Genomic DNA, 11,932 nt, shown 5'->3' on the forward strand with positions numbered 1-11,932 from the left:
AAATAAAAATAAAAATTGATTTAAACAATAAGACTAAACTTGTTGAGCTATATAACAATTAGTTTTCTGTCTATAAATGTAACCAAACAGTTGTTCCCTTGTCTAATAAAACATGTATATAGCGTCTTTGGTGTTTCCATGGTTTCTACAAAATAAAACCGGAAACCGAGGGTAACGCGGGTATGACGCGATTGACAGGCGACTCCTCACATGTCTCGAAGCCTTGGTTAAAATTACAATTTTCTCACGATTTACAAATAGTTGCAAACATTTGGGATATTGTAAGTACTCAAGTGAACAAAATACATTACGCTGGCCTAGTGGTTTTTGGATATTTTACTGCAAAAATCTTACTTATTGCACCTTTCACATTGGTCAACAAATTTGCATGACCAAATTGAACACAAGCAAATTCTATGAAACTTTTCCACCTCACACAAACCTCCCACTTGTGCAGATTCATTTTGAAATGACTGGATTTTGCACACACAGTTTTGCTGGGAAATGGTAAATCTGACCACACATTAACATTAAAAGCAATTATGAGCATAATCTGTGCTTCGTGTGAGGAGTGCTTCCAAACCGTTCACATGACATCAAATCTAACTCGGAAGGGATTTATTTTAGCTACTAAATTCATAATCAGAGGGATTTTATAAAAGGAAGGAAATGACATGACGAAAGGGCCAGTGTTCTGTGTGGTATTGTGTGGTTGACCATAGAATCCCTTTAATAGCTGTTTTCATTTCCCATGGCTCTCTAAGCACTCTTGTTAAACACTATACTGGCACAGAGTACAAACTTTTGTCGACACTCATATGTTGTTATTAACTATTACAAAGAAATAAACTACTACAAATCCATAATCCATCATACCATGAATGTTCATGTGAACTGGCAGTAGCACAATTCTGGTCAATACCATCTAAGCTGAATAAGGATTCAAAAAGGCTCTACTTTCTTTAAACAATATAATTTTTGTTGACTTTCTGGTGGTCTTGACAGGCTTCATGAGATTGTCATGACATTGCCAATGCAAAACTCTCCACAATATGCAATATGCTCACTTTTTGTCCATTTTATTGTCTTTCTATCAAAAAAAAAATAAATTCTACTTACGGAAAAAATGGAACTTGCACTGCGTTTGTTCCGTAAGTAGAATAGGGAAGGCGTACGACATACAGCGTAAGCAATTTGAAGAATACGAAAGTGCGGTTTTGGCGGAACCACTTGGAAGGTGATCATTTGTTTATATAAAGCATATACATTTACATTTTTTTCAAAAATGACCAATCGTTTCTCTAGATAGGACGCTTATTCCTCGTCTGGTATCGTTTAAAGCCCTTTGAAGCTGCAGTGAAACTGTAATTTTGACCTTCAACCGTTTGAAGGCCATTGAAGTCCACTATAAGGATAATAATTCTTGAATGTTTTCATCAAAAACCTTAATTTCTTTTCGACTGAAGAAAGAAAGACATGAAAATCTTGGATGACATGGGGCTGAGTAAATTATCAGGAGAATTTCATTTGAAAGTGAACTAATCCTTTTACTATATTAGAGCCCAATGCACCATAACAAGATTTTTCTTATAAGCACTGGCTGCAGTTTTGTCACTTGCCACTTTAAATGCTCGAACTCTTTAAAGTCAGGTCGATTCTGATTGGCTGTCAATGTTTTTATCGTTCATCAGCTGGAAAAGGTTGTTCTGAAAATCATTACAACGATATTGTTCCTCTGCGTCATGATTGTTATAATTGAGATGTGGATGTCCCTATTCTTATAGGATAAGAACGAATATTTAAATTGTAGTTATCGTTATCATTATGGTTATTGTCCTTACTAAATACAGGCCTTTAGTAAGCACAAACAAACCTGAGAGAGAAGAAGGAATTTCTTTCACTTTAAAGTACCTTCTCAACTATCCAAAGCATGATGGGTTTGATAAAAACCGAAAGGTTTCCTTTGCATGTAACCAGTCTGTAATCTTGTGACCAAGGTGGTCAGCTAATCACAACCTTAGCTCAGAATTATTGTGCTGCGTTCAAGTCTCCAGTAATGCCAGTGGTTGCTGAACATACAGTAGACTACAGTGGCAAAGCAATGCTTTTCTGCACAAACCCTGGACCACAAATTGGCCCTTAGATAAGCCAGAATGAACACTATATGACATCAACCGCATTGGCAATGAAGTCATTGTAATGATGTCCATGGGTGAATCTCATGCAAACAGTCAAAAGAAATTCAAGTAAAAGTCTGTAATAGGAAATAGGCTTCCTTTTCTTTGACTTTCCGGTGGTCTTCACAGGATTCTTGAGATTCACCCCGATTGTTCAAGCTGTGCTTTCAAATTTCCCACATAGACTGGGAAAATCTTTCATGTGTGGATGTAAAATTAGCACATCTTGAAATCTGATTTGCCAAGATGCACTTACTAGACCAAAACTGCCAAATCCCAGCTAGTATAAATTGCAGTCTCCTGGTTGTCAGACGTTTTTTACATTAGCAGTTAAACTATGCCAGCAGTCACTTGGGACAAACATGACACAATGATGACATGCTTAGCTTTAAAGAGACTCAGCGTGTACACTGGGCCTAGAATAACCTCTGAGAAAGCTAAACCCTTTATATAAAAATAACATCATTAACGTCCACTTTTACAACATATTCAATAGTAATGATTGATGATTTTCAGCTCTCATGAACCACAAACTGGAAACTGCTCTTGCACAAACCTATAGACTAAAGCTCTGTGCGCACCATATGGGCTGTTAAACATCACAATTTAGAGCGAAAGGCAAAATCAACAGTGACAAATCTTTCATTGAGCTCCAAGAAGTAAAACCATGTCTTCAGTTGGACACTTGTTCTGAATTTATCAGCCTAAAGTTATAACACAAGCCGTCTCTTCCAAAATCGTTATTCTGTACCAAACAAACTTTACTGCTTTGCAGGGACTAATATTCTTCCAGAGAAATTCTACCGCTTTCTTAATGTGCTATATCTGGTAGTATTTAAAAAAGGAGACTGCAAGTTCAAATCCATCTCTTGATTCATATGCATATTCAAATTCACGACATCCGGTCAAGAAAAAAGAAGATACAATTCAAAGACAGACATCTGCCACCTCATCTAAAAGAACAGGTCTTCAGAAGTCACCCGGGCTTAGGCCATGTGTCCACCAAAGCACTGGTCGGCTAGAGTTGAAGATTGTTCAACTTTGGGTAAAATGCAGTGCTCATCACTGTCACTGCTTGTACAATGCCAACAGATGACAACAACAAGCATAATAACAGAACAAAAGAATTTAAAATAAGAGAAAGAGCAAATACTTTACATTGTATCAACATTTTTATAAAGAAACAATAAAGAAACAAACTTCTACGGATATTCTGTATCATAGCAAGCAAAGTGTCTCAACCGAAGGAAAAGACAGTGGCTATTTGCACTAAGTGAAAATAACAATAGATGCTATTTACACTAAGTAAAAATAACACCAAAGTATCAGTTCTTTGCAATAGGAATAAATAGTAATTAGATGCTATCTATACTTTATATTGGCAGATACTATTTGCACCTCAGTATTTTTGTACATTAACAGGATGCAATAATATCATAGAGTGTAAATGATTATATTTATTAAAATTATTAAATGGATGCTGCCTGACTACGAGAATAAAAACCATCCTTATACACCTTCCCATAACTCTACCCAATAAACACTTTTAATATTATTAAACATTCGTTCGCAGTTTATTTCCACTTTTAGAACATTATTTTCATTTTTAGTGAAAACAAATGCGGATTCAAATCTGCGTTAAAAATCAGATCTGTGAGCCTTACTCGCTACTGCTGCGCCACTGAAGACGTTGAATTCGGGGCATCTTTTTTAAAACTTGAGTGGCCCAAACAGACATTGGTGGGCGGAGCTAGTGTAAATAGCGTTTGCCAACAATGGACGTTATTTACACTTAGTGTAAATAGACACTCTGAAAATAACCCCGCTGCGCTGACGAAGCGCTCTCACGCACTCAGAGCAAGGCGTTTTCAGCTGGCTAAAACCACTTTGGTGGACAGGCGGCCTTAGTATGAATGCCATCTATACAGTTGTATCATCTTATTTTGTGTAATTGCTGACAATTTTAAAGAGGACCTGTTTGTGCCCACTTTCAAAGTTTTTATTTGGTTTTTAGGGTCTACTAGAATACGTTTTCATGCTTGAATGTTCAAAAACACCTTATTTTCCCCATATTTATCATTGTTGCAGCTCCTCTCTTCCCAGTCTGTCAGTAATGCTCTGGGGTGCATTCCCAAGTTCCGTCATTACCAATAGAGTTCAATAACGATGCTTTTGGGAAACGCACCCCTGTTTAGTTCCTGTCTCTATGAAGCCCCTCCTTCTGAAAAGCACAGTGTGCTCTGATTGGTAGGCTGGATCAGTGTGTTGAGATCGGTCAAGCGCTTTGAGCGTGTTTGGGAAATGTCCCGCCCTTGACTATAACCGCGAGTTTCACTCGTAACTAACTCAAGCCGGCTCCGCCCCTTTATTCTACATATGCCTTGGGCTGGAATTATTTAAATGAGGAATATTGTGACGTGTTCATTCCTGGAAGAAAACTCAAAGACTACAATGGAGGAGTTTCAGGGAGTTCAGAAACAGTGACACTGATATAGAGAATTACTCCCGCTGGAGGGACTTTGTGCTTTGGAACTTTGCAGACCTTTTTTATACTCAAACAGCAACATTACACACTAAAGAAAGCTGAGAATGTAAAAACCATTTAAATAAAGTAGTAAACCAAAGTAAGTAAAATCACTCTACCTTGTGGAAACTGCCATGGAAAACTCTCTTCACTAGGTCGTTATCAAAGGAGATTTTCTGAATTTCACCTCTGGAGTCCTTATTGTAGAATGAGATGACTCTACTGGAGGCTGAGAACAAAACACACACTTACAGATGGCTCTGCACTGACTGCCCAGGCAAATATGATGCAAAGACGACAACAAAACAAAGAATTTCCAAGCTAATTTGAGCTTGATGCACTAAACTGTTTGATTATGCATTTCTGAGCAATTACTGCTATAAATCACTGCAACCCTAAAATCTGGAACCCATTTAGAGGGTCTTTGCTTCTAAATAAGCTTTAGCAGACACCACAAGGCCGACTGTATGCACATACACATGAGACGAGGAAGATAAAAATGCTGCTTACGGTCAATGGTGAGCCCAACCTCAGGGTTGTTGTTCTTATCTGATATCTGCCATATATCAAACGCATCCTTGCCAGTGTCGGGAAGGAGACGGAAGAGGAGAATCAGCGTGTAGGAGGGAGGAAGACCATCTGGATGGATTTCCCTTTAAAGAAAAATACAGCTCATTTATCAACCTTAATTTTCATAAAATTGCGTCATAATGCAAAATATGACCTGGGATTCACCCTGTAAGGGTAAGTTGGGAATATTGCATGTGTCTGATGAGAACAGAAAAAATTAAAGGCTTTATACAGATTAATTTGTTGTGCAGTGAAACCAGACATGAATGTGCACAACAGATTCATGCACTGTTCTCTGAGAAAAATACAAACAGACTCGCAGCCTTGAGAAATCGCCACATACTGAAAGTATTTTCCCTCTTCTGGTGCTCAGAATGTTTCCATTTGAACAGCTGCTTGCCCATGCAAAAATACAAACCATTATAGATAAATGAATCAAGCATGCCTTGGCCAGAGGCCTTCAGACCAGATCGTCAGTGGGCTGTGGACAATTTGAGGTACACTTCTTGAACTAATAGCATATAGGCACTTACTATAGCATATTGGAGAACGAAACCATTGAAACAATCAGAAAAAGAAAGCCGGGCACAGTTTTTCAAAGCTTACTTTCAATGGATACGCTAATACAAGATAACATTTGAAAGCTTAAAAACTGAATTTCCAGAAACATCAGTCACTCTAGGCTTTATGTGTATTAATTTGTACTTAAGTAAAAATTTGCACAATTGTTGAGCAGTAATTTGCACATTGTAATTACAAAAAAAAGTGTAATAAGTAATACGGGTATAGTTATACACCATATTACCCCTGTCAAATTAATTAATTAAATAAATTAATAATAGTAAATAAATTAACTTAACTTAAATTGTAGTATTATGTACTATTATAGTTTTTCATTAATATTTTGAATTAGCTTTCAAAAAAATTTATATTTTCAGTTTTCATTTTAATTTCATTAATTTAATTTAGTTTCATTTTTAGTAATTTTGTTATGTGTTTTTGTCATTTTTATTAGTTTAAAATTAGTTATTAGTTTCAGTTGTAGTTTTTATTTATTTCCAGTAAGTAGTTTTAATGTTCAGCTTTATTTCAATCAATACAAATAATTGTAGTTTTAGTTAACGATAATAAACCCTAGTCTCTGTTGCTGGTGTCCACTAAAATGTACAGAATACAGATCTTTAATAAGATATTTTAATAATAATAATAATAATAAAAGTTCCATATACTCTATTGTAACAACTATAAATAGAAAAAGGCATAACTTTGCCAGACAAATGTCTACCACAAAAGCAACGGGTTGGCAGTGCCTTCTGCTTGAACTTGTCTTTTGCACTCAGTCAAGCCAAATAAAACTCTTTAAAATATGATTTTTTCCTCAAAAGTAGCAGAGGATGAATTTAGTCTTTTCCTGTTTGAGAAGGTCAATCATGAGAATCTTTTTTATGAGTTCACACTGGAAATTTCTGCAATATCTGACACTTCATTCTCACAAGCTGCAACAGCAAATAAGGAGAAATGCTTCTTGGAGAAAACAAAAAAGCCGCAAAGGACCATAGACAGCAGTCCCTCTGAAGATGGTTAAAATAATTGAGATTGCTTAACTACCATTACAGTTTGTAGGAGAGCAGTTCAGAGAACACTCAAAACACATGCACTGCACTCCAACCTACTTTGTGGGCTGGGAAATGAATGCATCCTTATGGAGTCTGTATGCAATGTAACTGTTGAAGGAGCCTGGTTCCATGGAGACGCCGTTCATGCCAGCAAACGTCTTGTCAGTGATGTTAAAAGCCTCCAGCATCCTGAAACCTGTACATTTTCATCAAAACATCAATCAAGAGATGCGTAACAGTGTGTGATGATAGAGAAAAATAAGACTACGATGATAGGAATTAATCGAATATGGGCTCGAAAGTCAAGTTCTGACCTGGTGATGTGAATCCATCGAGGTAAATCAAAGGACACGCTGTATAAAAAAAGAATTCAGGAAATTATTTCACTCGCCTTTCATGTTAAGAGTTAAAGTGAGCAATGCAGACTAAAAGAATGACTTCCTACTGGATGTTGCCGTTTCACAGATGAACGTAATGAGGTTGTCTTGGATCTTAGCAAATGCATCAAAGTCATCAACAATAAAGACGTGTCTCTCGCTTGGCTTGCTTCCAATGTTCCTCAGTTCAGCAGTGTCTACGTCTGCGACTCCCACCACAAACACACTGTAGCCTTTGGGAAAGACAACACTGAGGCTTTAGGGAGCATGAAATTTGAGATACATCGCCCATCAAAACCTGTCAAGAACTTGTCTGGGTTGTATTTTACCAAAAAATAAGCAATTATACACTGCTCGGCCAAAAAAATGTTTGGATTTAAATAAGCAGATTCTAAAGAGTCTATGATTGGATCATTATTGCAGTGATTATTATGTTTCAATCATTTTATATGTTTGGCAGCAGTTCTTCTAACCCTAATTGATGAAGTATGGAGCTTTTCATTTCTTAAACAACCTGTAGGAAGACACATCACAGCCATATGCCAGGGTGACAATGTGAAGATTAATCAGGTACAAATTGTGAAAGAATGGTTGGGAGAGCATGAAGAATCATTTCCACACATGAATTGGCACCTCTGAGTCCAGACCTTAAATTCATTGAAAGTCTTTGGGATGTGCTGGAGGAGACTTTACAGAGTGCTCACCTCTTGCATTGTCAATACAAGATCTTGACCAAAAATGTATGCACCTCTTCACACCACAACATTTATTTCCATCAAGAGGTACTTTGATTTTTGGTATAGATAGATATTGTAAGATATTGTATTGACAGTGCAAGAGTCAAGCAGGTTTGTCTTTATAGGTTGATTATATTACAGTAATTTAACAGAATGTAATCTGAAAAAAGCCACTGAAAAATCTTCATGGTCAAAAAAGGCTTCATTTCCTTCATACAAAACAAAATGCTATTACAAATGTATTTACCTTTTGGGTCTTTGTGCTATTCACTTATGATACTTTTCAACCCAAATTGATATCTCAGTTTTACCTGCATGCTGTAGTTTAGTGGCACTTTTCTTCACATCATCTTGAGAGCGTCCATCAGTTACCACAACCAGAACCTTGGGAACGTTTCTCCTCATACCGCTGTCTGAGGTGAACACCTTATCTCCAACATGCTTCAGCGCAGAACCTAACACACACAGTGCAAGAAATGAAGTATTTCAGAGCTTTTGTTTCTGTTTTCGCCAAACAGAATTCAAACACTTAAAGCTTTACTATTTACTAACAGCATGGACAGCACAAACCCTCTTTTGGTGTTAAACTACTTTCAGGATTTACTAAAGACACATAGTGAAAAATTAGCCATGAAAAGGCATGAACATGGTTATTTTTGCACCTGACCTAACTGCATATCCATTTATAGGAGTTTCCCATTCAGACGCAAAATTTATTAGAGGAGAGTATTTAAATAAATCATGCAATGTGATTTATAAGGTTTGCGCAAGTCAGTTTTCAGTTATTTGCTGCATTACTTACTGCCCAAAAAAGCATGTCTTAACCCATTTTGCACTTGACATGCTGCCAGGAGGAGGAAACACAGAGAAAAGACGGGAGAGAATTTTCTCCACTCGTGTCCATTTATTTGGAATGTCAGAGGAAGACATTATTGTTTCCCAACCTACTTTATTAATAAAGTCTTATAAACACGGTTTACTCACATTGCTGGGTTATTGGTTTGCATGTAAAAAGAGACAACTGGTTAATTCAATAAAGCTGATTTTTGGGAGTTATCAGCGTATTGGTTATGTATGTAAATGTGCTCAATGTATCACAAACCTGTTTTGGTGTTTCCTCCTCTGTAATTGACCATCTGAAGGGCGGAGAGAACCATTCCCTTGTCGTGGTAGGTGTTCAGTTTGAACTCCGTTTTAGCATCATCGCTGTACTGCACAAAAGACACCTGTTTTCACAGAATGAGAGAAAACACCAAATGAATCACAGTCGTGCACATGCACACGGTCACATGACTTCAGACAGGTCAGTTACCTGCATGCCCTCATGGCTGATGACATCGAATGCTCCAATCATGCTGAAGACAAACTGACGGACTTTAGCAAAGCTTTCGTCTCCAATGCTCCACGAGCCATCGATCAGGAACACCAGGTCAGCTTTGGCACCTCTGCACACTGGAATTACAAAACAAAGTGTAATGAGGTATAATAATAAACCAAATCATTCCTGTTGAATCAATCAATCAATCAATCAATCAATCAATCAATCAATCAATCAATCAATCAATCAATCAATCAATCAATCAATCAATCAATCAATCAATCAATCAATCAATCAATCAATCAATCAATCAATCAATCAATCAATCAATCAGTCTATCTATCTATCTATCTGTCTGTCTATCTATCTATCTGTCTATCTATCTGTCTATCTATCTGTCTATCTGTCTATCTATCTGTCTATCTGTCTATCTATCTATCTGTCTATCTGTCTATCTATCTATCTATCTATCTATCTATCTATCTATCTATCTATCTATCTATCTGTCTATCTATCTATCTATCTATCTATCTATCTGTCTATCTATCTATCTATCTTTTGGAATATCAAAGTTTTTATTATTTAATTATTTTCATATATATTATTCTTTATATATATATAAAAAAATAAATTATATATATATATATTTATTTATTTATTAGTATTCTAGTTGTGTTTCCATAACTGAACTTTCAGTCACTGCATAAACACTATAAGTTATTTTAAGTATTTGTTTACTGGACTTAAAATTCCATTCAGCTCCATTGAGACTGTTTACAGCAGTTTTAGTTTCAGAGGATTATACTGCTTGGAAGATGCAAAGCATGGAAGCAATGAATGTGAACTGGCCAGAAAGGTGCTTCTGAAGAAAATGCCAGTACAGTAGTTGGGCAAAGGCACAATTTCAAAGCTTTTAAGTATCATGATACAGAATTGAAATGCATAAAAAAAATAATAAAAAAAATAAATAAAAAAAATTAGTTCATTAAGCCCTTGCCTAGCGATCTCAATGCTCCAAATAGCAATTAAACATCTAAAAGTATCTTTATTTGTATGTTTTCTGAGAGGAGAACTTTTCCTTTGACCATGAAAAATTCCCTTTTTGATAAATTCTTTTTCGCTTCCTTTCAGCACAAGTTTGGTATTAAAGAGCAGCATTCCAACTTTGTGAATGTTCAAAGCGAATTCTCAATGGTATGAGTCTGAACCTATGAAATGTGATTTTCAGACTCATGCTGATGTAAACAAAACGATCTTACTCGCACTGACTGACAGAACTGAAGCAAAGACGCCTCATACAGCGCGCAATAACAGTTTACACATATAAACTGAATAACAGTATTTCAAAAAATCCGTCTTGGCAAGTATTCACAAAAACATTTTCTGTTATGTCTTAAGTGAATGTTTGGTTAACCGTTGAGGTAAAAACATCTGATTTGTAACATTATTTTAGATCTGTGTGGTACAGTAGGTCTTAATTTATAGGGAAGCGCGGGGCACAAACTAACGCAGGGTTAGTTATAACACACATGGTTCAGATACTTCCACACACGCCAGCATGAAGAAACTTAGCAAATTTACTAGTTGCCATGTCGACAATATATAGAGAAAAAATGCGTCAAAATTCAGAAATATTTGGAAGATATCACTGAACATTTATTTAACAATAGCAAAAGTAAATTCCTTAAACTAATTTTTCATCTATATTTTTTTGTGTTTATTTAAAATTAGACAAAACTGATATTATTTTAATCTCCAATCTGTTGTTTAGCAGTTTGGGTAGTTCTTGAATGCTTCACTAACTATCAGAAGACACTAACCAGGTTTAAATTCCAGTTGCACAGATGGGGTTCGTTGTAACACTGCATTACAATGTGCCCCGCTAGAACTATACTATTCTATACAGTTATTAGGCAAGTTGATTTTCTGATCATATTTTTTTCCCAAGCACATTTTACCAATTCCAATCCACATCAATCCTAATAATTACTATTAATACTGTTTTTAATCATTTATAAGTGATATATAATTGTTCATGAAGGCTGGAAAGGAAAAATGCCTTATATTCAGGTGTGCAGAATTATTAGGCAGGTTTTCTTTTACAGGCAAAATAAGCCAAAAAAGAGATTTAACACAGACTAAAAAGTAAAAAATTATTAAATACTCATGAGAAGGACGCAATACTAATGCAACTCTAGAAATTGCAAAGTTAAAGCATGACCAAGGGACAGCAAAATGCTCATTGGGTCAGTGGGGTCATACAAAAACAGGTGGAAAAGAAAAGACACATGTTAACTGCAAAATTAAGAATTAAGGTGAAGAATTAAGTGTCTCCAGCACCACCATTTTTCAGAACTGCAACCTACCTGGAGTCTCCTGAAGTGCGAGGTGTCAGGATCTCAGAGACTTAGGTTAGCTAAAGAATTCTTTATATTTTATAATTCCTTTATATTAAATATTTTTACACAAACTGAGAAAGTCAAAAAGTGTTAGGTTAAAGTTGCCCCGCTCTAGGCTATCTGTTTCATTGATGTTAATCAAACAATTGTGGAATCATGGAAAAACACGTTGAAAAAAAAAAAAAAAAAAAAAAATATATATATATATATATTT

At 35.9% G+C, this 11,932-nt stretch overlaps 1 protein-coding gene across 5 annotated transcripts in view; it reads right to left on the bottom strand.

Moving 5' to 3' along the window:
- The window catches only part of col12a1a (collagen, type XII, alpha 1a), a 95,269-nt gene that overhangs the window by 23,816 nt on the left and 59,521 nt on the right, over positions 1 to 11,932 (bottom strand). For all 5 annotated transcript variants that reach the window (XM_067366756.1, XM_067366755.1, XM_067366753.1 and 2 more), the window contains 8 exons: positions 9,314 to 9,453; positions 9,104 to 9,227; positions 8,313 to 8,456; positions 7,333 to 7,497; positions 7,202 to 7,240; positions 6,945 to 7,083; positions 5,212 to 5,354; positions 4,821 to 4,930 (listed from right to left, as the gene is read on the bottom strand). In XM_067366756.1, coding sequence (XP_067222857.1) covers positions 4,821 to 4,930; positions 5,212 to 5,354; positions 6,945 to 7,083; positions 7,202 to 7,240; positions 7,333 to 7,497; positions 8,313 to 8,456; positions 9,104 to 9,227; positions 9,314 to 9,453 — 1,004 coding nt within the window. The remainder of the gene's footprint in view (positions 1 to 4,820; positions 4,931 to 5,211; positions 5,355 to 6,944; positions 7,084 to 7,201; positions 7,241 to 7,332; positions 7,498 to 8,312; positions 8,457 to 9,103; positions 9,228 to 9,313; positions 9,454 to 11,932) is intronic.

This window comes from Chanodichthys erythropterus, chromosome 18 (assembly GCF_024489055.1).
Source record: "Chanodichthys erythropterus isolate Z2021 chromosome 18, ASM2448905v1, whole genome shotgun sequence".
NCBI classification, from domain to species: Eukaryota; Metazoa; Chordata; class Actinopteri; order Cypriniformes; family Xenocyprididae; genus Chanodichthys; species Chanodichthys erythropterus.